Source organism: Dipodomys merriami, unplaced genomic scaffold, assembly GCF_024711535.1.
Source record: "Dipodomys merriami isolate MVZ:Mamm:240054 unplaced genomic scaffold, mDipMer1.0.p SCAF_16, whole genome shotgun sequence".
NCBI classification, from domain to species: Eukaryota; Metazoa; Chordata; class Mammalia; order Rodentia; family Heteromyidae; genus Dipodomys; species Dipodomys merriami.
In genome coordinates, this window is record NW_027202937.1 from 14333606 (window position 1) to 14358596 (window position 24991).

At 36.7% G+C, this 24991-nt stretch overlaps 2 protein-coding genes and 1 pseudogene across 2 annotated transcripts; all 3 read right to left on the bottom strand.

The window, feature by feature from the left end:
* Positions 1 to 2913: 2913 nt before the first annotated feature.
* On the bottom strand, positions 2914 to 3849 carry LOC138827662 (vomeronasal type-1 receptor 4-like). The gene has a single exon (XM_070023285.1). It carries the CDS (start codon positions 3847 to 3849, stop codon positions 2914 to 2916), a length of 936 nt encoding a protein of 311 aa, XP_069879386.1.
* Positions 3850 to 14129: 10280 nt separating this feature from the next.
* LOC138827835 (vomeronasal type-1 receptor 4-like) lies at positions 14130 to 15014 on the bottom strand. Its single transcript, XM_070023450.1, has one exon. It carries the CDS (start codon positions 15012 to 15014, stop codon positions 14130 to 14132), a length of 885 nt encoding a protein of 294 aa, XP_069879551.1.
* Positions 15015 to 23489: 8475 nt separating this feature from the next.
* On the bottom strand, positions 23490 to 24379 carry LOC138827836 (vomeronasal type-1 receptor 2-like; annotated as a pseudogene).
* Between the last annotated feature and the right edge of the window lie 612 nt (positions 24380 to 24991).

Consider the following 24991-nt stretch of genomic DNA (forward strand, 5'->3'; position numbering starts at 1 on the left):
TTGGCAGTGATTAGTTGATTTTGTTCTGTGGTATCTGTATGTACACTGTAAGAGGAAAGAGCTCTCATTGATCTATACAATGAGAAAAACACACAGAGCAACTAAACAGAAATCTGGCTTGAGTCACTAAATGTATCATAATCAATTTTCAGATTTGAATCCATATCATAACTCCTTCCAAGGAGATGAAGCCAGAACTCCATCACAGTGATATCACTCCAAAGGTGTGCTGCCAATGTACCACCCAGGCCTGAACAAAAACAACCGCAGTCATTCACTAGTGTGCTGTGTAACAGGAGATCTACTTAGATTTCTTAGAAATGGATGAATATCAACTTCGAATAGAAACTGTGTTCTGGAGATCCAAAGTATTTCTACTAACCACAGGAATATGGCTTTAATAAAGAAATGTAATTACCAGAGTTTTATCTCAGGTTCATGTTTTCTTAAAATAAATATCTGTGGATCTTTGTTCTTTTGAGTTAAATCTCTTATTTCTCTGAGAATCCTTTCACATTTTTCAGTTGTTTAACTTTTAGAACCTTGTTTTAAGTGATGAGTATGTGTATGGATTAAAATGTTTTAATTGATATTAAAAAGGTGCTATACAGTGGGCTCACAGTTACACAAGTCAGGTAAATATTATATTTTTTAAAAAATACTTTATTGTCAGTGTTGATGTTTTGAGGTTTGCCTTCTTAGGGTTTTCTGAATCTCTTGAACTTGTAAGTTCATTTTGCCATTTGAAGTTTTCAGTCAATTTTTTCCCCAATTTTCCATAAGATTTTACAGGCAAAAATCAATGCAGAGTTCATGTCTGCAAAAATCAATGCAGAGTTCATGTCTATTATAGTGGAAAACAGTATTTGTGGATGTATGAGAAGGGAAAAACAAAGTGATGTGACTTCTATCCAAGTGGGCAAGCTATGAAATTGTATGAGTCTGTGTTTTATTGCTACCTTCAACCATTTTGAATTATAAAAAATTTAGTAGTATTTTAATTTTTTATTAATTTCCTGCTGATGATTTAGATGCATTTTAACTATTGTCAACTCTGTTCTGAAATAAAAGTGGAGCTTAAATAGCATGGTTTTAGGAAAGTCAGATTCGAGGCTAGCAAATTATAATATCAGGCAGGAATTATATCTTCTTTGTGTATTCCACCCCCACCTTTTTTTCCTTGAGATGAAGTCTCTCTATTCAGGCTAAGCTGAGCTTGACATTTTAACCCCTAACCCCAGATCCCCACATCTGTGTTGATAGCTGTAAACTACCACACTCAGCCTTCTTGTTCTTAATATTCAGTAATATATTCTTCATGAAACAAACTTCATATGATAGCAGTTAATTTCCAGATTGTGACATACTTTGTTTGAATTTAATACTAATAATTGATTCAGAAAGTTCTGCTTTGTTTGTTCTTTATGCCGAATGCAAAGGAAACACTTTTACAAAAAGCTGTGAAATAAAGTTAAATTACTGTTTGCCTTCAAGCAAGTTGCAGCTATATGCAAAAGAAAAGTTCTGTACTTATAGTAATCTAAGTAATTTAAGAATTGTGTATGAATAGTACTACTAACTCTAAAAAGAACTGACATTTACTACTGTTACATAGGGCAATGTAATCCTGTATGTTCATATGGACAATAATGATAACTAATAGAACATTTTTTTTTGCAATATGGGACTTGAAATCTTGGATGCTGTTCCTAAACTTTACTTGAGCCATATCTCCACCTTTAGCACTTCGTTGGTTAATTAGAAAGAAAAATCTCATAGGATTTTCCTGTCTAGGTTGGCTTTGAAAACATGATCCTCAGATCTCAGCCTCCTGAAAAGTTCGGCTTACAAGTGTCACCAACACTTGGCTTGGTCGATGTATTCTAAAAGCATAAATTTGTAAGCCTGTCTCTACCCAATTGATCAAAGCTTTTGTGTTTTGTGCCTATAATAAATGGCATCAATATTTTAAATATCTCCATCAGCTATTTTACTAATGAAAGTATGTACGCTATGTGTATACCTGTATTGAATGGTTCTGTTTTAAGAAATTAACTGCAACCCCTGTTTAAATTAATGTAGAGTCATATTAATTTAGAGCTATTTGTAAATAAAGACAATGATAGCATGATGGAACATGCCAGGGCCCTAATGAATGGTGTCTAGGAAAAACTCAATGCTTTTTCCCCCCAATATGACTCCTTTATCCATTTAAAAAGAGAATAACTTATATTGATAACTACAATGAAAAACATAGAAAGGAGTAAACTGGAATTTCAGCTGCTGTGTCGAATTTCTCTCACAATGTACAATTTCTCTTATGTTTGTCCAGAGATTCGTCATTCATATCACATAAAACAAATATGTTTCCCTGAATTTTAGTCCCATTAATGATTTTGCTTTTATGAGAAGGTATCGAACTTATTCTTTTATCATCTGCATACAATCAATCCTATTCTATGGATGAATATTTTTGTCTATTTTCAAGTAAACATTTACATCTGCTACCCTTTACATAGTGTCTTTGAAATAATGAATCACACAATATACAATTTTTAGATTGTAATTCTCAAATATTAAGTATACATGTATGATCAAGTGTTAGAAATGAAGTTCCTGGCATAAAGAATATACTAGTAATGTTGGAAAACTTACCAAGTTGATTTCCTGCTTCTTAATACAGGTACTGTGCTACTAAAAAGCTAGGCTCATCAAAACAAGTATTAGAGTCAGTCCTTTTGAGGCTATCAGAATAGGGAATGAGATTCTGTGTCACTCTTGTAGTCCAAAATTTCAGTGTTCAATATTGCAGGTCTCCATTATTGACATTGGAGAATCAAATTTTACATGTTTAAGCTACTTTGAAATTACTTTGTTTTACAAACAACAAAACAAGTCTAAGGCTTATTTCTATCACTGACAAATCACTGCAACTGATATTTTCAATGTCTTTCTTTCTGAAAGAAAATTGCAACAGGTCAGACCTCCATCTCTCTGAATCAGCACAAAGGGACTGAGAAATGGATACCCAATGGTCAAAATGCCATGAATGTTTAACATTGAAGAATTAGTTTCTAAGACAGAATTTAAAAATAGATAGAAAACACAGTCTGTCCAATAGAAGAAAAGAAAACAGAACATCAGAAGGCGAACACTGTGAGCAGCTCTCATTTCAGGAAGAGTTTCGTGGAGGTGAGAGCTCTGAAGGTAGAGAACACGCTGGTGATGCTTGTGGAGAAGAAATAGCATGTAGCCACCGGCCCCACCCATGACACCCTGAAACATGGCACTGTGCATGGCCATTAGAATAAGAACTACCCACTTGGCTTTCTGGCTTTCTGGTTGAAAAGAACAATAATTGTTAGTTTTAGCAGCTTCTGATGTGTTTTCTCTGATGTTTGCGATGTGTCGAAATAAGTTGATGCTTTTTAAGGAAGTGAGGATCCAAAAGAAGAGAAACAGGGGAAGAATTTTTCTTGGAGTCTTTGGCTTAAATCTCCAGCAGAGAGAGCTTCTGGGACTGATGGTGATGGCCTGGACCACAGTGAGGAGACTGCTGGTGCAGATGGAAAAATCCCGGGCCACCCGCTCTAGAAAAACAACTACCTTACAGCCTATATCATCCAGGAAGTGTCTCAAACCAAAAGCTGCTATTGCCATTGGTAATCCTTTGGAAAGAAGTATTATGGTATTTGCAAAAGCCAAATGGATGAGAATAAGGTGTGTAGACTTCTTTTGAACTCCTCTCCAAAATCTATGTATAAAATTCACAAAAACAATGATGTTCCCTACAATGCCAAATGCAGTTAGAAAGAGGAAGAGGGTTCCCTTGACAACATTCAAAATCATTTGTGTATGATGAGAAGATATTGGATGCAGCAAACACTTCTCTGAAGAGAATTCATCAGTAATGATGATATAAATGTGGGAAAGTATTTCATAACTTAGGACATTTTAGAGTTTAAGAGACAATCATGATATATGTAATTGTTCACACACTGTTGGTACCAAAATGATTTTTATGTATAAAATGATTGTTTTCCCTTTCAAACTCTTTGTGAGTTATTTTTATTATTTTCAAATCCCTTTTGGACTGCCAAAATCAAACATCCAAATTTAGAGTTTAGAATTTTTTTGAGCTCTGTCATGATCAGAACTTGATCCTGAACACAGGCACAAATTGATTCAGTAGTTCTAAAGTCATATTTCTAGGAAGTGCCCTCCTTCATATTTCTGGCCTCAGAGACCTGCCCCAAAGATAAAGAAGAATGGAAATCCGAAGGCTCTCAGACCATCTCAACAACACCCTGTTTTAATCAAAGAAAAATTAGTGTTCCCAATGAAAATTTGCATAACATCATAATTCAAAGAATTATCAGGATTACTCACCTAGTAGCTGTGGTGCAGTGGAAGCCTTGGTCAGTTCTCTGCCAAGCTGAGGCCTCCCAGATCCTATTTGTATCACACTGATGTGTGAAGCTCTTGGCTTTCATAAACTCCCAGGCTTTAATTTTCTCAGTTGTGTCCATGTCAGAGAGAAGCAAACTCTGTAGAATTTCAATCCCTGTAGTACAACTTTTCTTCTCCCTGGACAATTAGTACTTATCATTGTCTCAGAAGTTATCTTTGGCTGAACTGAGACTTAATTATTTTAATAGGAGGCAGTAAAGTGGAAAATTGAACAGCAACTCAAGTGTCCAGAGCTTGTGTCAAGTGTCTTCAAACTTGCAAGCTTGGAGCAGAATGGGACTAGTTCCCAAGACAGAATAAGTCACTCTCTTTTCTATCTCAAGTCCTTCTTTCAACAGAATATAATAAAGCTGGTCACTATTGGGGACTCCATATTTGAGCAAGTCCTTACCAGTTCCTTGACAGGACAAAGGGTCTTGAGCCATGCCTCCAATGCAACATTTTTCTGGAAAATTGGAGATAGGGTCCACAGTGTTTTCTGTTGGCATACAACTGAGGCCCTCCAGATTCAAGTCTCCTAATTAGGGCAGAGTTGTGAGGCACTGGTGCACACTTTCTAAAATTTTTATTTGTGCCAAGTAGGGGGGAAGTGTTTCTATTTTGATCTTTCCATTTGTGCATAAAATGTGTTCCAATCAAACTAACCTGTTCTGTTTTTCTTCACCTGTTCAATTGATAAAGAATTAATAGCTGGAAACTTGCCTTGAGCTGTACAGCTGAGGAACAGCACCTAGGCCCAGAGTTCAAGCCTCACAACCCCCGCAAAAAATAGTAACTGGGCGGTGGTCGCTCATACTTGTAATCCTAGCACTAAGGAGGCTGAGATCTGAGGATCACATTTCAAAGCCAGCCCAGGCAGCAAAGAGATTCTTTCCTCCAATAAACCAGAAAATTGGAGGTGGTGCTGTGGCTCAAGTGGTAGAGTGCTAGCCTTGAGCTGAAGAACTCAAGGACAGTGCCCACACCCTGAGTTCAAGCCCCATGACCGAAGAAAAAAAATCAAAATAAACAAAGAGCCAAAAATTAAAAAATTAAACAGAATGTATGCATTATCCTGCCCATGTAATTGTACCCCCTCTGTACAGTATGTTCTCAAATAAAATAAAATAAAATAAAATAAAAAATTAAACAGGAAAAAATATTAAAAGTTAAATAGCAAATAATTAATGCAACAATAATTAATGCAATTAAAAATAGGCAAATAACTTGAACAGACAACTCTAAGAAGTACATGTCATTAATAGATAAATGAAGAAATGTTCAACATCCATATCTATAAAGGAAATGAAAATAAAAACTACACTAAGATTCATTCCATCTCACCAGACATAATGATTATCATCAAAAACAAACAGCAATAAATACTATCAGATTGAAGGGAAAAAGAATCTATTGACACCATGGTAGAATGTAAACTAGGGCATCTATTATAGAAATATGTTTTCCTTTGCTCATAAAATAACAACAAATGGGACTCAAAGATTCAATGAGATCATCATTGTCTTTTCAAAAAACCAATTCTGAAAGTAAACTTCTGTTATTCATCTACACTGAAGAATAATGCTTCTATTATTTATTCTTCTGCCCTGAAGGAACACTGAGAATAAATATACACACAGGACTGGAATTGTATGTAAAGGCAGCTTTTTTCCCCAACAAAGTTGGAGCAACCCTGGCTGGGCTGGGAGGCAAATTCATGGTCATTGGTTCCCATTTTGTGTATCTTGAACACTAAAGAGACAAAAAATACTGTGCCTAAACCAATAGAACATCTCTTAATAGCATGTATATTTTCCATTATCTGATGTTGAGTAGGGAAATCCAGACACAGGTATTGAGCAAGTTTTACATGCTATTTATTAAAATATACAGAAATTGAAAAGTAGATATAATTAACTTTACCTGGGACAATGGGTAGCATTTCTTTATTTTTACAGTATTTTTAATGAAAATTATAAATTCTTTCCCCTCATGTTTATGTCTATGCTATGTATATGCACATTAGGTGTGTGCATGTGTGTGTATGTATAAAAGTTATTGAATTCTGTTGGTTTAACAAGACAGGGATGTTTTTCCCAAGGTCCTGAAACTCTCTTTAGAGCTGTTATCCTCATGGAAGACTTTGCCAAATTGTTCAGTATTTGCATAAAGGAAATAGCTTAACTTCACTGAGTACTTCATTTCTAGTTGTCAAATCAACCCTTGTCAAAAGATGTGAAGAGTGTATATTTTTTTTGTCGGTTGTGGGGCCTGAATTCTGACCCTGAGGTCTGTCCCTCAGCTCTTCATCTCAAGGGTAGTGCTCTACCACTTGAGCCACAGAGCCACCACTTGAGCCACAAAGCCACTTCTGGCTCTTTTGGCGTATGTGGTGCTGAGGAATCAAACACAGGGCCTCATGCATGCAATGCAAGCAGGCTACCACTGAGCTGCCTTCTGTGCCCCGATTTTAGTTTTTTGAGGAATCTCCATAATGATTTCTTTAGTTATTATACTAATTCACATTCCCACCAACAAACTATGCAGAATCTTTTTTCCTGCATGCTCATCAGCATTTATTGTTAGTTTTCATGGCAATAGTAATTCATACTATGGTGAAATAGAATCTCTGTATATTTATGACATGCATTTCTTTTACAACTCAAGATGTTGAACATTTTTCATGTGTATAGTTGCCATTTGTTGTTTTTAATGCTGTCCATTCATTTGCCTAAAAGTTAATTAGATTATTTGATTTTTAACATTTAGATTTTTGGACTCATATATACTAGATATCTAGCAGCCTGGAGATTAGCAAAAGAAGACATTAACCGATACTTGAAATTATCTATTACATCTGTTTGTTTGTTTTTTTTATTTGCTGTGATTCAATTAGGAAATTCTTGTGCTTATTTTTTGTGCCTGTAGAATCCCGTTCATGAAGTCATTGGTTTTCCTATATCTTCTAAGCTTTTGCTGTTGTATTTTCAAAGTTTTAAATGTCTCACAAAGGGCATTGATTTATTCATTCATTCATTCATTTATTTATTTATTTATTTATTTATTTATTTATTTATTTTTCGTCTGTTGTGAAGCTTGAACTCTGGGGATGGGCACTGTTCCTGCGCTCTTCAGCTCAATTAGAGCGCTCTACCGCTTAAGCCACAGTGTCCCTTCCAGTTTTCTAGTACTATATTAACCATAAGAGTCCCATGGACTTTCCTGCCCAGTCTTGCTTTGATCCGTGATCCTCAGATCTCAGTGTCCTGAGTTGCTAGGACTAAAATGTAAGCTACCGGCGCCCGACTGGGCTTTTATTTTTATTTTCTTCTTTAATTGTTATTATTTTTTTATCGTGAAAATACCTTACAGCAAGGTTACAATTTCATGAGCAAGGTGATGAATACATTTCTTATCAAGCATTGTTGCCTCCTCCTCCTTTGTTTCCCCTTCCCATCCCTTCCCATCGTCCCCCCCCCCCCTCCAAAGCCCTCTCATCCCCACCGCGAGGGCTAAAGTTGTAAAGTTCGTTTTCGACATGAGGCCTTGTACATCTCATTGTTGCAATGGGTCCACCTGTATCCCTATTTAAACAATTTGTTTTTTCCCTTCCCCTTCACAAATTATACCAACATCAAATACAGTGAAAGAGGAGTTATACCGTGGGGGGAGGGACATACAAAGCAACAAAGAAATAATCTTATTAATATGTAAGAAGCAATCATAAGAAAGAAAAACCATTTGAATCCTTATCTTGGGGTTCATTTCGCTTAACAACTTATCTGACCGTTTCTGCTTGTATCAGACATATACTCGTTATTGCAAATAAGGGAAACCATGGGACCTGTTTCTTTGGGCCTGGCTTACTTCACTTAATATAATTTACCAGCACAGCTATGTTTATTGCAGCATTATTCACCATTTATTCTATGCCTCCATCAGAAAGAATGACATTGCCCCATTTGTTAGGAAATGGAAAGACTTGGGCTTTTATTTTTAAATAGCCTTTGTACAAGGTGAAAGACAGCGGTCTAATTTCAAACTCACACCTGTGGATAACCAGTTATCCTGGAACAAATTGTTAAAAAGACTGTCTTCTCCAATGTAGGTTTTAGGGTCTTTTGTCAAAAACCAGGCAACTCTAGGTCTATGGGTACATTTCTCAACATTCTATGCTATTATTTTCTGTTTCTCTTTCACTCCGGTACTGTTGAATTCCATTTTGTTCCCATCTCATTGTTTGTCTGCATGTCTGTTTGTGCCATTACCAAGCTTTTCTTCTAATTCAGTCTGAGTAGTCCATTTCTAAGTCAGCATTTCTGTTGGTCCCCAGGTTTGTTCTATTTGAGTTCTGTTGTGAATGCCACATGAATTTTAAGACTGAGTTTTCTATTCTATGAAAAATGACACTGATGTTTGGATGTGGATTGCAGTAAATGTAGATTAGTTTCAGTAATATAGCCATTCCCTCCACATGACTACTGCCAATCCATGAGCATGGAAAGTCTACATCTTCTCTTGTCTTCTTCAAGTTCTTCCCACATGGTTGTGTAGTTAAAATTATATGAGACTTTCACCCCATCAATTTATTCCCAGGTATTTGGGTGTGCTATTGTGAGTGATATTCTTTTCCTTCCCTTTCTTAGCATGATTATTGATGATATTGAATAACTACAGAGAGAATAAACATATTTGTCTCACTCTTGACAGTTTTCTACACTTAGTCAAATATTAGCTAAAGGTATATTATATGCAATCATTATTATGTCACTGTACATCCTTTCCATTTCCTAGGCAAACTTTAGTGAGAGTCTATCTCATTCAGCAAGCTGGGCTTTGTGCTGCAAGTGTGCACTCACAGTTAAGTGGGAGGCCATATGTAAAAGCATGGCTATCTGAGGCTAGCTCACAAAGTGCGGTGGGGAGGGGAGGGAAGATAACGAATGAAATATTTTATATAAAATAAAAATAAAAAAGGGCTGAGATATGTTTTTTTTGTATCTGTGATGACTGGCTTTATCACATAAATTTGGTTTATTTTGTTAACATTGTATAAGCTGCTTAGAAACATGTGTCTTGTTGGTGTGTATGATAAAATATTCCACACATGTCTTTTAGGTTAATTTGACTGACAGTACTGAAATCTACATCCCTACTCCTTGTTACCAGAGTTGTTGAAGTTTCCATTTCCAGATTTTCAATTGATCATTTTTGCATTACTGTGAACTATCACTAAGAGGAGGCCTTCGTTTAATGGAGGTGGGGGTGTCTGTTAGCCAATGGAGTTTTGTCTCATATCCAAGATTTGTTTTAAATATTTTTTGTTTTGGCTATTTTGGGGTTTGAACTTGGGATCTCATGTTTGCTAGCAGAGGCTTTACTACTGATCCATGCCTGCTGCCCTTATGCAAAACAGTTTGTTTTCCTTATGAAAGTCCAGAACCAATCTCTGGGTTTTTCTGTCTCTCTCTTTTCTCTCTTCCTTCCCTCTCTCCCTTTCTTCCTCCCTCCCTCCTATTTTTGCTCCCTCCTTTTGTTTACCCTCCCTCTTTCTCTTCCTCCCTCCCTCCCTCCCTTCTTTCTTTCCTTCCTTCCTTCCTTCCTTCCTTCCTTCCTTCCTTCCTTCCTTTCTTTTTTTCTTCCTTCCTTTCTTTTTTTCTTCCTTCCTTCCTTTCTTCTTTCCTTCCTTCCTTCCTTCCTTCCTTCCTTCCTTCCTTCCTTCCTTCCTTCCTTCCTTTCTTTCTTTCTTTCTTTCTTTCTCTCTTTCTTTCTTTCTTTCTTTCTTTCTTTCTTTCTTTCTTTCTTTCTTTCTTTCTTTCCTTCTTTCATTCTCATTCTCCATAATTTTGGAGCAGTTTGTCCTTTAAAGCTAAAATAGTATATTATGCCTACATCCAATAAAAACACTGAGGCACAAAACTGTTATTCAAAAGTATTCAAATGTAACTTAGGATCTCAACATTGAGACTAATAAAAAATTAATTCTGAGAAATAAAAAGATTATTTCCAAGTTTTTCCATTTCCTAACAAATGGGGCAATGTCATTCTTTCTGATGGAGGCATAGAATTCCATTGTGTATATATACCACATTTTCTTGATCCATTCTTCTACTGAGGGGCATCTGGGTTGGTTCCATATCTTAGCTATGGTAAATAATGCTGCAATATACATAGTTGTGCTGGTAGCTTTAGTGTGGTCTTGTTTGTAAACATTTGGGTAAATGCCCCAAAGTGGGATTGCTGGGTCATAGGGAGTTCTATGTGAAGTCTTTTGAGGAACCTCCATACTGCTTTCCAAAGTGGTTGAACAAGTTTACATTCCCACCAACAATGAAGTAAGGTTCCTTTCTGTCCACATCCCCTCCAGCATCTGTTGTTGTTAGAGTTCTTGACTTTTGCCGTTCTAACTGGAGTGAGGTGATATCTCAATGTTGTTTTGATTTGCATTTCTTTTATGGCTAGGGATGTTGAACATTTCTTCATGTAGGAAATGGAAAAACTTGGAAAAAATTATATTAAGTGAAGTAAGCCAGGCCCAAAGAAACATAGGTCCCATGGTTTCATTTATTTGTAATATCTAGTAGATGTATGAGTCAAGTGGAAAAGGTCAGATAATGTGATGTCAGGAAAATGAACCCTTAATGTTTTTTTTCTTTTATGCATGTGTTTCTAACGCATTTATAAGATTATCTCTTTGTTGCTTTGTAAGTCCCTCCCCCACAGTATAACCCCTGCTTTCAATATATTTGATGTCAGTATAACTTGTGGAGGAGATGCGGAAAAACCAGTTGTTTAAGGATACAGGTGGACCTGTTGCAACAAAGAGAAGTACAAGTTGTCATGCCCAAAACGAGCTTTACAACATAGGTGGGGGGGGGGAGGGAGGGGAAGGGGAGGGAGGAGAAGGATTGGGATTGGTATTGGGGGGGAGGCTAGGAAGGGATGTGAAGGGTAAACAAAGGAGGAGGCTGCAATGCTTGGTAAGAAATGTACGCATTATCCTGCCCATGTAATTGTAACTCCTCTGTACAGTATGCTCACAAATAAAATAAAATTAAATTTAAAAACAAAACAAAACAAAAAAAGATTAGAATAGCCAAGCTATTTCACTGCACTAACTTAGAAATATATGAAGTTTAAAATTTTTGTTTTATTTTTGAATTAACATATGTTCATAATATCAAGGGATTTCATTGTGGTGATTCCATACATGCACACCGTGTAACTCTAACCAGCTCACTCTGCCCATTTTGTTCCATTCCTACCTTGTTTTTGCTCCCATCATCAGGGTTTTGGGGAATTGTTTTCTGCCTCACTGGCTTTTATTTCTCCCTCTTTTTGAATACATATTTGCCTATGTATGTGTGACATCCTTCACTCCCCTTCACTCCTCAGTATCCTTTCTTTTTCCTCTCTACCCTACTACCATTGTTCTACCCTAGATAGTCTTCTGTTTTTATTTGGGTACCATGGTTATGATTGTGATTACCATCATCATTGTATGAGAAGCTGCTATATTTGATTTTTTTATTTAACTGTTATTGTAAGGTGATGTACGCAGGGGTTAAAGTTACATAAATCGGGTAATGAGACCAAAAGAAAAGAAACTGGCCCTTGCACCCTGATGCTTCCACTTATACCTTCAAGGTGGCTTGTGTTATGGCATGTGCCACATGGTTGAGATAGGATCTTGATAACTTTTTTCCTGTCTGACCTCGGACCAGAGACTTCTCAATCTAGGTCTCTTGAGTAGCTAGTATTACAAGTGTGAGCCACTAGAGCCTGGCTATGTGTAACAATTTAACTCACGTTTCTCTCTGTCTTCTCTATGTCTTAGCATCAGAATTTATGATCGTAGAAGTGACTTACGTTTCCAAATATCAGCTCATTTTTTTTGGTTGTGGGGCTTGAACTCTGGGCTTGGGTGCTGTCCCTCGGCTCTTCAGCTCAAGGCTAGTGCTCTACCAGTTGAGCCATAGCACCACTTCCGGTTTTCTGAGTGGTTTCTCAGAGATAAGAGTCTCATGGTCTTTCGTGCTTGGGCTGGCTTTGAACTGGGATCCTCAGATCTCAGCCTCCTCAGTAGCTAGGTTTAAAGGCATGAGTCACCAGCCCCTGGCTTCCTAATCTCAACTCTAAATGTAATAATGCTAAATTAAGGGAGCTCAGTGTCATACTCTTTTTCAGTAATTTTTGTTACCATCACAAAATAGCACCTTATCCATTTAGAGACTTTCTTTAGTGCTAACCATGTCCTCTTCATGATTCAGTGTTTGCTGTCAATTCTAATTTCTCTTCAGGGATTCATATTCCTTCCTTTTGGAATGATAATGGGTACCTAGTTGGGGACCTCTTATTTGGCCTTATTTCCTGTAGCATAGATGAAGAAAAGCTTATCACAGTTAAACTCTGACACTACGATAAACACCATACTGCACATCTCCAATCACAGCATAAACCCTCAAACATCACAGAATATGACATGGTAAAGTTACTAACACCAATTGTGTGTGGGAATAATGCAAGCCAAACACACAGATAGATACAGAGCCAGAAAAAAACATGTAGATGAGGCATTCTTAACAATGGAGTGAAGAGTGTTTGGCATTTGAGTCCTGGTGTGTGAGGAAGATACATGCCAGCAGCTGGACTCAATTCCGACATTTTCCCAAACAAAAGACTACAAGAATAAAAATGTCGGAAAATTTAGCAAAATAAGTATTAAAGTAGTAATACAAAGTATTTTTACTATTTAATACTGGAGTCTAAGTCTCTGTCCATCAGTGCCAATATTTTCTATTATGGATATGTGAAATGAGTGAAACAAGTTATGTATTCTTAAACATGAGTGACTTTTGAGAGCTGAGCACCAGTGGCTCACACCTGTAAGTGGCTCACACTTAGTAGTCTGAGTTCTAAGGGTGGTAGTTTAAAGCCAACCTGGGCATGCATGTCCCTGAGACTCTTATCTCCAACTAAACATGAAAAAGCTGAAAGTGGAGCTAGGGCTCAACTGGTACAGCTCTAGACATGAGCACAAAAACATAGGACAGCACACAAGCACTTGAGCTCAAGCCCTAGGAATGGCACCCCTACCCCCCAAATGATTGACTTAATATATTATGATGATAACTGTGCATTCCATACAAGGTTTTTTTCATTCCAAAAAAGAACAACAACAAAAAATGCTGTGCGAAGGTATGAGAGGGGCAAACTGGTAGAAAGTAAAGGAAGGGGTGACGTGTTAAAAAAAAAAAGAAATGTACTCATTACCTCATTTATGAAATATGAACTCCTCTTTAAACACATTAATAGTAACAATAAAATTATTTTTGAAAACACAAAGTGTTTCACCACAATAATCATTCCCAGCTGTTTTGTCGATTACTAAAGACAGACTGTTCATTGAGCAGTGTAATAGCACTAATCAGTGATATCTATAGAGAAATTTCTATTTGTTGCATTTTCATTTATTTGTTTAACATGCATTGAATTCACAAAAAAATCTGGAAACCTGTGATGAAATTCTCCTGATTATGACCCCACTAACCTAATTTCTTTCAAAAGAGGGGAGATTCTATTTCCGTCCCACAATCCAAACAGAAAAAAAACAGAAAACATGAAATCTATGTAAGCAATAAAATCAATGATATGGAACTTTCATAAATGGGTATCCTATGCTAACATTGAGCCAGATTTCCATCTCTGGAAATCAGTATAAAGGGACTGAGAATGGCATAACCAACTTTCAGAAATTCTTGAATGTTTTGCATCATAGAATTATTCTCTAAGAAGGAAATTAAAAGTACAGAAAAAACACATTCTGTCCAATAAAAGAAAAGAAAACAAAGCATGAGAAGGAGAACACTGTAAGCAGCTTTCATCTCAGGAGAATTTTTGTAGAGAAAGTTGGAATTCTGCAGGTAGAGAACACGCTGGTGGTGCTTGTGGAGAAGAAATACCATGTAACCACTGGCCACACTCATGATACCCTGAAACACAGCATCCCTCAAGACCAAGAAGGTAAGAAAAATCCATTTCATTATCGAGTTGTCTGGTACAAAATAGCAATAGGTGTCACTTACACTAGGTTGTGATATGTTCATACTGCTGATATTTTTTATGTGGAATAGTAAGTCCAAGCATATCAAGGAATTGAGAATCCAAAAGAAGAGCAATAGGAGAAGGATGTGCCATGTAGATTGAAGCTTCAACTGCCTCCATACAGAGTCTCTGGGGCTGATGGTGATGGCCTGGACCAGGGTGAGGAGACTGCTGGTGCAGATGGAAAGTCCTCGAGTCACTCTCTCTAGGTAAGCAGACATCACACAACCTATATCCTCTAAGAAGTTCTCCATGCCAAAGGCTGCTACTGTCGTTGGTATCACTTTCGAAAGAAGCATTATGATGTTAGTAAAAGCCAAGTGGATGAATACAATGTGTACAGATTTCTTCTTGGAACCTTTAAACATGTGCATATAATTCAAAAGAATAAAGTTGTTCCCTACAATGCCAAGTCCAGATATAGAAAGGAAGATGGTTCCCTTGAAAAAACTCAAAGACATAGCGTACTTTATAGGCAGAGAATCTTGGAGTCAGCTAACACCATATTAAAAAACCGTTAGGAATGACAATAGGCATCTGCAAAAAAATCACATATTTTGCAGTGTAAAACACAGTCATGTTATATGAAGTGGTTTATCTTTTGTCCAAAGGATTCTATTTTGTTCTACATGACACTGTGTAGAAATGTTTCACTATACTCTGACATGCCTTCTTGAAAAATATGTTTACAAATCTAAACTATTCTACCAATGATTGAGTTTCTAATAGCAAAAACCTATCTACTTCATTAAAGCCTGCACATTTAACATATCCAAATCAGAGTGACAGATGGAACTTCCAAGTCCTTTAACTAGACCTTAACTGTTTGTTTTTTAAAAAAAACTTTCTACTTAGTGAATTCTCCTCAAACATTTCTAGACAGCTGGCTTCATGATACTGCTCCAAAGTTCTGAAATTCTATTGTTTCAACATATCAATGCCTTTCAATAACTTCCACTGTAGCTGTTGTTTTGTTAAATATGCCTGGCCTACTTACATTTTGCTTCAAAGTTTAACTTTGATGCTTATACCTTAACAGTTTTTGTGTTTCCTCAAATGATTTTATGGTTTTTACTGCTGACAAATATTCAGTGGATTTTGGGTCCTCAATATTAGGTTAAACTGTGTTGTTACCTTTTCAGCTATGATACAGCACTTAAAGCTGAATCAGCCAATCGAGTTCTAGTCATCAAATGTCAGAATGTTAGAACCCCTCTGTACCAGGTAGGAGGGGTGCCCTAGAAGAACTCTGGATTAGTGCCTGAGGGTCATTAGGAGAGTTTTAAATTCTCATTTTGTGCCCATCAGAACCGCTGAGAGAAGCCTAAATCATTTCTGCATTTGTTGATATTTATCAAGGTAGTTCAGGGGAAGGGAATTACCTAGGTATTGTGTACTGTTTTATGCCGAGAGTTGTGTTTTTTTTTTTTTTTTTTTTTTTTTTTTTTTTTTTTTTTTTTTAGCAATACCTAACGTTGACTGTGTGTAGTTAAGTCCATTGGGAGCATTATTGGTTTGAAATGGTTATACTCAAATAGGGTGGCATTCAAATGGTGGCATTTTACAGTTGCTGTGTGACCTGGGAAGAAAGAATGATCTCAACTGACTTTGCAAGCTGCTTTATCGGTGTCACTTTACTATAAAGTTGCAAGTTCCCCATCAGAGCAAGTTCACTTTTCCTCTTCAAGCCTGGATAAGATTTAATCTTTTACATCTAAGAGCTCTAATTTCATTTGCTACATAGAGATGATGTAAAACAACTAATAGTTTTTTACAAAATAAAATAAATGAAGTTATTTGCATTAATCCATGGAATGTTTGCATGTTTTGGAATGTGTTTCTGTCAGCCTTTCCTTTTCCTTTCCTTCTAAATACTACAGGATTGCTTTAACTTAATTTGTCCAGAAGGTCTGTCACAGCATGGTCTTCATAAAGGTTTATATTCAGCTAGCTTTGTGATTGTAGTTATTGCCTTTCAATCCTTTCTTTAACATTTGGAGCAATTTTGCCTATAAAAGTGACTCATGGGAATAACCCATCCTAAATATGAAGCATATAATGAAACATGCCACAAGAACCAAAGGCAAAGAGTAACAATTACCACCAAATCTTAAAATTTAAGACTTTAAAAATTATAATAACTAATTTTTGAGTGATTTTTGGGGAGAGGGCCTCAAAGTGAGGAATACCTGAATAAGGAATAGTGAGCACTTGCCTACATTGTCTTGGTAAATCCAATTAAAAAAAAAAGAGAGCCTTTACAATAAGCTAAGTGGATTAAGCCCTGTCTAGAATGAGCATCCAGTAGTTGGGGCAAATCAATGTCCACACCTGGACATTTTCTTAAGTAAAAAAAAGATGCTAACTACTACAAGAATAAAATTCAGGTGAGTTACCTCAGGCCTGGTAATTAACTTCCTGATTCAAGCTAAGAGGTTAATATTCAAGTTTCTGAGGGATATTTTTGTAACACCTACTTTGTAATAAAATAAAGAGTTGTTAAATCTACTCACCATGTTAGCTGTGGTGAAGACAAACTCCAGCTTAGTAATTCTGGCCAAGGGAGGCTTCCCAACTCATATTTGTACCCTCAGTGTCTCTAGAGCTCTCAGAGACTAGCACTGACACTTCAGTTTTCACACTTGTCTCACTGACAGGGAGGAGGACACTCTGTAGAGTTTCAGTCCCTGAAGTACAACTTTTGTTCTCCCTCCACAATTACTACATTGATTGCCTCAGAAGTTGTAGCAGCTTAATTGTAATTTATTTATTCTAGATACAAAAGTGAGAAAGTATAACTTGAGAACAGGTACAGGAGGGAAAAGTGATGGAAGGGGTGACATTGTCCAAGAAAGAAATGTACTCATTACTTGACTTATGAAATGGTAACCCTTCTGTACATCACCTTAATAGCAACTATAAAATTGTATTTTATAAAAAGGGGAAATTGAACTACAGACTAGGTTTCTGTAATTAGAGTTTCTCACTTCTCCAGATTTGTCTTATTACTCTTTAAGTTCTAACCTCTTGGAACTAGTTATTGAGACAGAGATTAGGCCACTTTCATTTCTTTCTGAAGTTCTCTGTGAGTATATTAAATTAATACAGAATGGTTATTACTTGGGACTTTGTTTTCTGAGTGAGTGCCAATCATTTTTCTCGGTAGGATAAGAATCACCTACTTCTATGTTTACATGCACATATACACTTCAAGGTCTTAGCCATATGTGGATTTTGATTCTTTATTTGTTCAACAGTAAATGGGACTCAGCAAATTAAGTGTGTTCATTTCTGTCCCCTTTCCAAAAAATCAACTCCAACACAGAATGTTAAATCACACTTCCATAATTTATCAATATCAACAATTGGTCCTATCTATTATTTAGTCTCTTGCCAAGAAGGACCTTTTTACTTTCTGGTACAAAGTATTGTAAATAAATGTGGATATAAAGGTTGGATTCCAGGTGAGAATATATCATTATTTGTTCCAGTAGTGAGAGACAAGCTCATGGTTACTGATTCTGGTCACAGAGATGATACACTATTATTTGTGCATCTGTAATAGTCTCAGTTTTGTGATGTATTTGGTACTTTTCTCTTTGAAGAAATATACATATATATATATATATATATATATATATATATATATATATATATATGCAGTTTTCCTTTTCCTTTTTTGTTTTTTCTTTTGGCTGTTGTGGGGCTTAAACTCATGTCCTGGGCACTGTCCTGAGTTCTTTTGCTCTCAATTGCTTTGAGCCATGGATCTACTTCCATTTTTTGAGTGTTTAAATGTAAATAAGAGTCTCAGAAATTTTTTTCTGTCTCAGCTCTCTTGGAACCAGGGATCTTCAGATCTCAGCCTCCTGAGTAGTTAGAATTATAGGCCCGTAGCCCCAGTTCCCAGATTGTGATTTCTTTTTCTTCTCTTTTAAAAGAAACAATGTTTAAATCAGATAGTGAAACGAATTCAAATTCAAGCTTGAAATATCCAACATCCCTCAGCATTCTTTAGGTTTTCCCAATTTGCTTCAGCCCATTTCCTCAGCCAGAATTACCTATATCTTCACCACTTCTAGCAACCTTGTTCTATGTGATTCAAATTAGTCTGTTCACGGGCATTTATGATTAAACTCATCAGAATTATGCACCACTCATGCACATTTTATTCATTGTTATGATACAGCAAAAGAGAGCTAAAAAAATCTATGTCCCTTCTTTCCTGAGTCCTGAGTCTTCAAGTTTTAAGTGCGGGATCCTTTGGAAATCCATATGAAAACAAGTTAACCTTACCCTTAGAAAGCCATCTTATGATACAGATAGATATGTGTGGAAGCATCCTTGGATCTTAAGTGGGGAACAAAATACCCCTAGAACAAGGAATAAATTCTGTGATGTTTCATCCTGCAATGTAGAAGAATCAGTATCACTGTATAGAAATTTGGTACTGCCAGTACTACTGAACAGACAGATTTGTGAACAGACATATGGTCTCCCTTTCTATACAATTACATTAGTTGTGAATTAGGGGTCCAGACAAGATATTCTGAGTTTGACTGCACTGGCCGCAACGTGAGAGCCTCTGTCACCTAAATGCGGGTTCCAGAGTGTATCCTTGCACTACAGTGAGCACACAAGAACATTGACCAGGCTCATTGCTATTAGAAGCTATTAGTCCAGGTAGTTCCTTCTCAGCATGACCATACCTTTAACCCAGAAAGTTGCTTCCCTCAGGGGGCACCAGGAAGCAGGGAAAAAAAGAATGACCATACAAACAATGATTTTTTTCCCAATAGTCTCAACTATTTTATTAGTCATTAAAGCTAAAATCATTCTGCCCCATACTACTCCTAAAGAATGTTTTCTCCAGGTTTTTGGTCAGTAACATACAAAGTGGGAATCCCCACATCTCTCACAACTTTCCAACCCAATTTGTGAGGATCCTCTTAGTTAAGACACTATTGGGATTCCAAGTCCATATCCTCTCTGAAATAAGAAACTCAGAACAGTAACATATTATGAGGAAACTTTCTTGTGTTTAAAATAATGGAGAAATCAAGATGCTTCAATATGTGGACATTGAACAAGAAATGTGCAGAAAGTAAACAAATGTATGATTTTAAGAAATGCACACAGGGCGCAGGTGGCTCACAACTGTAATCCTAGCTACTCAGGAGGCTGAGATCTGAGCATCGTGGTTCAAAGACAGCTGGGGCAAGAAAAGTCATGAAGGTCATGAGACTCTGATTTCCAATTGACCACCAGGAAACTGGAAGAGGTGCTGTGGCTCAAGTGGTAGAGTGGTTACCTTGAGGTGAGGAAAGCCCCTGGGCCCAGAGTTCAAGCCCATGAAAGAAAGAAAGCAAGAAGGCAAGAAAGGAAGGAAGGAAGGAAGGATACAGAAACTTCAGTAGTATTTCAAAATATTGGGTGAAATGTTAGCTTTTAAATGCAATGATAGTGCACCCAGTTTTACCGTATTAACTGCAAGATGCTTTCTTTGTCTTGACTATATTCATGAGACATTTATGTGTCCTAGTAACAACAATGAAAATAAATAACTCCTTTTTCAAGTTGAATCATCACATTTTTCATTATTTTGCTAATACTTGGTAATGAAGTAGAGTAGTCATAACTAGTTCTATTTATCTATACATCCATGTGCCATGTTATACACTTAAATATTCTAGTTTTGGAGGAATTATTTGGTGCAGGTTTCAAAGTCTTTACTGGTCATTGTATATATTGACAAATTAAAAAATTATGGTATACCAGATGCCCCACAATAGATGAGTAGATCCAAACACTTGGTGCCTATATACAATAGAATTTTACACAACCATCAGAAGAAGAAAATAAAGTAATCTTCAGAGAAATGGATGGAGCTCAAACCAATCATGTTAAGTGTGGTAAGCCCAGATCAGAGAGACAAATGACACATGTTTGCCCTGGTTAGCAAAAGTGATCTAAAATCCACTGAGATATGACAAATTTCTTGTATAAAGTGAGACCAAAAGAGGATAGTCTTAGGAGAGAATCACAAAGGTGTCATACCCAAGTGCCTGTTCATATATAGATAAAATAATATACATAGTGAAAGGAACACCAAAGATCCAAAGGCATGGGAGCAAAGGACATTTTTTCTTAATATGTTTTTTCTTGAGCTCATAATTCTGTATTCTTTACTTTATGTAAAGTATATTCACGTGCATATATGTAGGATGGTGGGGGAAGGGCACAGAATCTGAGGAAAAAGGGTGAAAAAGTGCAGCAGTGAAATGCACTGGACATTCATGAAAGTGAAGATTGCAACTCCTTGTGGAGATGGGGGTGAAGGAATAGGAGAGAATGAGGAAACAGATGATACTGCATGAAAGGAAATGTATTTATTACCTGATGTATGTAAATGTAACACTTCTGTATATAAGCTGGAAAATAACAAAAAATTTAAAACATTCCTACTTTTGGACAATACATCACTGATTTTCATAAATTAATTTTATGAAAGTAGACTCTGAAAATGTGGTAGAGTTGACCAATACAAATTGTGCTTTTATGTATGTATGTATGTATGTATGTATGTATGTATGTATGTATGTATGTATGTATGTATGTATGTATGTCAGTGGTGTGGTGCCGGGCCTGGGCACTGTCTCTGAGCTCTCTATGCTTAATTTAGCTCTTTACCACTTTGAGCCAGGGCAGTACTTCTAGTTTTTGATTGGCTAATTAGAGAGAAGACTCTCATGGCAACTTTTCTATTTTTGATTGGCTTCAAAGCACCAGCTTCAGATCTCAGCCTTCTGAGTAGCAAGGATTACAAGTGTGAGCGACCAGCACCCAGCTGTATTTGTATATTTATATACAGTGTATTATGTAGTTTTTCTGTTTCTTCCTTGCTGTCTCTTATTCCCAGTTTCTCTCCCACCCCCCACTCCCCGCAAGACAGCATATGAAATGTTTAAAAGTAACTGACAACTTTGTTACAAATTTGTTTATTTTTCCCACAGTGTAATAGGAACAATCCCTAATTTCCACTGTCATAGTTTATTTTCCTATTTTGGAAATTTATTATTATATAATGCTGTATAAGTTTTATAAATGTGTGTATATATACATGTGCATGAATGAAACCTTTTGAGATCTCTATTATATCAGAAAAATGAAGGTATTATTTTATAGTACATTTATGTATTCAAACAACATTTAATTGGATATACCTAAAGTTAAGGTTAATTATAAAGACGTTAATTTATTGGTTGATTGATTGCTTGTATCAGGCTTGAACTGAGAGTTGTAACTCTTTCTAGTGAGTTTTTTTTCTGAGAGCTGGCACTTTACCACTTGAGTCAGGCTTCCAGTCCAGCATTTTTGTTGGTTAGTTAGAAATAGTCTGACAAATTTTTCCCTAGGGTTGAGTTCAATCTTAAAATCTTCGCAATGTAATCTGTTAGATATATAGGCATGAGACACCATTGCCCAGATCTGCTTTTAATTTTTGTAATTGCAAGATGAACAAAAATCAAGGAACATAAACAGTGATGGATAGAGAGGTTAGCTAATTTTGCTTACTCTCTTATTTTCACACATATTGCCTACCCACAAAATTTCTAACAGAGACATTTAGATTTCCAGAGACCAGTGCTGGGTCTATTGCTCTTGCTTCCTCTAGAAAGTTTCCAAAGTCAGAGCTCAGGAGATGACTTATGGAACAAATAGAGTTCTGGCTTCCATTCCATCAACTGCTTTCTATACCACCAGGTCTCAGAAAATATAGAGTAGGACCACTTCCTCTTTGCTTATAGAAACCCTTTTTTTCTGCTTCAATAATCTTGGTTAAGTGAGATCTGAAGCCAGCAGAAGGCTTTAATAAAACAGCTGAAAAGTTTTGTGCACCTTCTAAAATAACCTGAGATGCAGTGGTCTTCCCAGAGAACGGATGAACTGAGATTCTTTCTGTGGATGCCTGAAGCAGTGGGAGTTTCCTGAACTTCCACTTTCTCTCGTCTCCATGGAAAATCAGAGAAATGTCCACCTTTATTTCAGCAATCACAACACACTCCTGCCTTCGAGAGTGTTGGTCCTTATGTTCCCTGAATCCAGCCAACATTTGCATCTATGAGAGGGTGAATACTCAGGATTGTGACTGGAGCAAAGACTTGGAGTTGTTCCTGTGCAGGCCATATCATGAGTGACTTGAAGTGGAAGCTGTGTTCTCCAAAGGTGCAGTCTCTTGACCTGTGAAATTTACAGTAGAGATATCAGTGCCAGCGATGCCCCAGCTATACATTGGAGCACCATCTGGAGCATTGTTTTCAAAGCCAGGATAGAATCCTTTATAAAAGAACAGTTTCTCCCTATGTGAATTTGTAGGTATTTCTGACAATTATGGTCTTGGATATGTTTCTAATTGGTATACAGTGTTTTTTATGATCAATTTTTTTAATGGTTTTGAAACCAAACATCTGATTTTCTGTACAGACCTAAGTGACTCATCTTGATTCTTCATTTTTCTTTTGTTCCTTAGAGAGCTGCTGGTACATACTTACAAGGTACCAAACAACTACCTTAATATTATGAACACTAAAGTTTATTTGGTCTAACATTAATACAAGGAATTGAGAAAATACACTACGTATTTGAAGGAGCAGAAGTATTTTCTTCCCAAGCAAGAAACTATAGGATGAGAATAAGAAGAAAATAAGGATCTGTCTGGCCAAGATTCTAGAATCTCTGAATCAACCTTAGATTTTTCAAGAACTAGACTTCTTAAACTGAAAAGAAATTCATGAAAATAAAGCCTCATTTTCATGATTTCATAGAATGGTAGCATAAAGAAATTTGTAATGTGTCACACCTCTGGCTCATTGAGAAATCAATATAGAAAGTAATTTTTGTATTTGTCAGTGAACATTCCAGTATTTAGCAGCCTGTCAATCCCTGATGATCAAAATGAAGGAGTTGAGATCAGCATACCTAAGGACTAGAAATACCTTGATATTTAGTGCTGTGCAGTCATGTGTCATGATAGAACCTATCTAAATTGTGGAAATGAAATCTGCCCAATTTAAAAAAAAAAGAAAACAGGTGAAGAGAATGAGAGTACTATGAGTGGCTCTGATTTCTGGGCTGGAATTGTGTGTGAACCTGGAGTTATGAAGGTAGAGGACTCGCTTGTGCTGTTTATACAGATGGAAAGCCATGTACCCACTGCTCCAGCCCATTAGACTCTGAAAGATCACATCCCAAAGAGCCATAAGGGAGAGGAGAAGCCACCTAACCATGTGTTTAGATTGATGCATATGACAATACCCAACATGTATTTTAATACTGGAGCTGTTCCTGCTATTGAGTGATGTCATGTAGAGGAACCTTATCAGAAATAGGAGCTTATCAGAGAGTTCAAGACCCAAAGAAGAGGAGATAGGGAAGAACTTGCCATGCAGTCTGTGGTTTGAGCTTTCTCCACTGGGTAGTTCTGGGACTGATGGTGATGACCTGGACCATGGTGAGGAGACAGGTGGTGGAGATGGAAAGGCCTCGAGCTAGTTTTTCCATATAAATCACAGTTTTGCAACCAACATCACCTAGGAAGTTTATGAAACAAAGATCTGTAGTTAATATACTTCTGGCCCTTATGCTACAAATAATAATTATATTTGAAAAACACCAGGTGAATGTGGATAAGATATATGGGTTTCTTTTTTTCAGGACCCAAAACGACAGTATATCCATGTTTCACTAGTACAAGGAAGTTTCCTAAAATTCCAGGACCAGTGAGTGTATAGAAGATTATCCTTTGAATGAGATTACTCCAAATCATCTGATTTCATGCACAGGACCAGGAAAAGCCTTTTGAGAAGCACAACGAAGTAAAGATGACATATTTCAGGTCTATTGATTTTCCCTGTTTATATAGTAAAGTAATGGTTTATGAAGTATGTAAATGTACAAAGTCATTTCTTGGCAACTTTATTTTTGATTGCCAAAGTTTTGCCAGATATAGTACTTTGTACCTGTAATCTCAGCACCAGAGATGGCTGAGGCAGGAAAATTACAAGTTGGAAAACAGCGTGTAGTTTTGTAAACCAAAGCCAGAACAAAGCAAAATAAATGCTGCCAAACTTGGAAGCCCCCAAGGATCTTTTAGTACTTGAATCTTAAACTGTGCACATCAGATAAGGTAATACTCAGAACCAAAAGAAATCCATGAAAACACATGGACATTAAGTACACATGGCTAAATAAACATACATGCTGTATGGTCCCAGAAGTTGGGACTAGAAAAGAGGTAACGGTAGAGAAGGTATACAGGGGATGAGATTGATGGGAATATATTGTAAACAGATGTAGAAATATAGCAATGAAATCCTCTTCTCTGCTGGGTGCCAGTGACTCATGCCTGTAATCCTAGCTTGTCTTATCAGGAGGCTGA

Coding starts and splice junctions, on each gene's coding strand:
- LOC138827662 (XM_070023285.1), bottom strand. CDS start 3,849: ATGATTTTGAATGTTGTCAAGGGAACCCTCTTCCTCTTTCTAACTGCA.
- LOC138827835 (XM_070023450.1), bottom strand. CDS start 15,014: ATGTCTTTGAGTTTTTTCAAGGGAACCATCTTCCTTTCTATATCTGGA.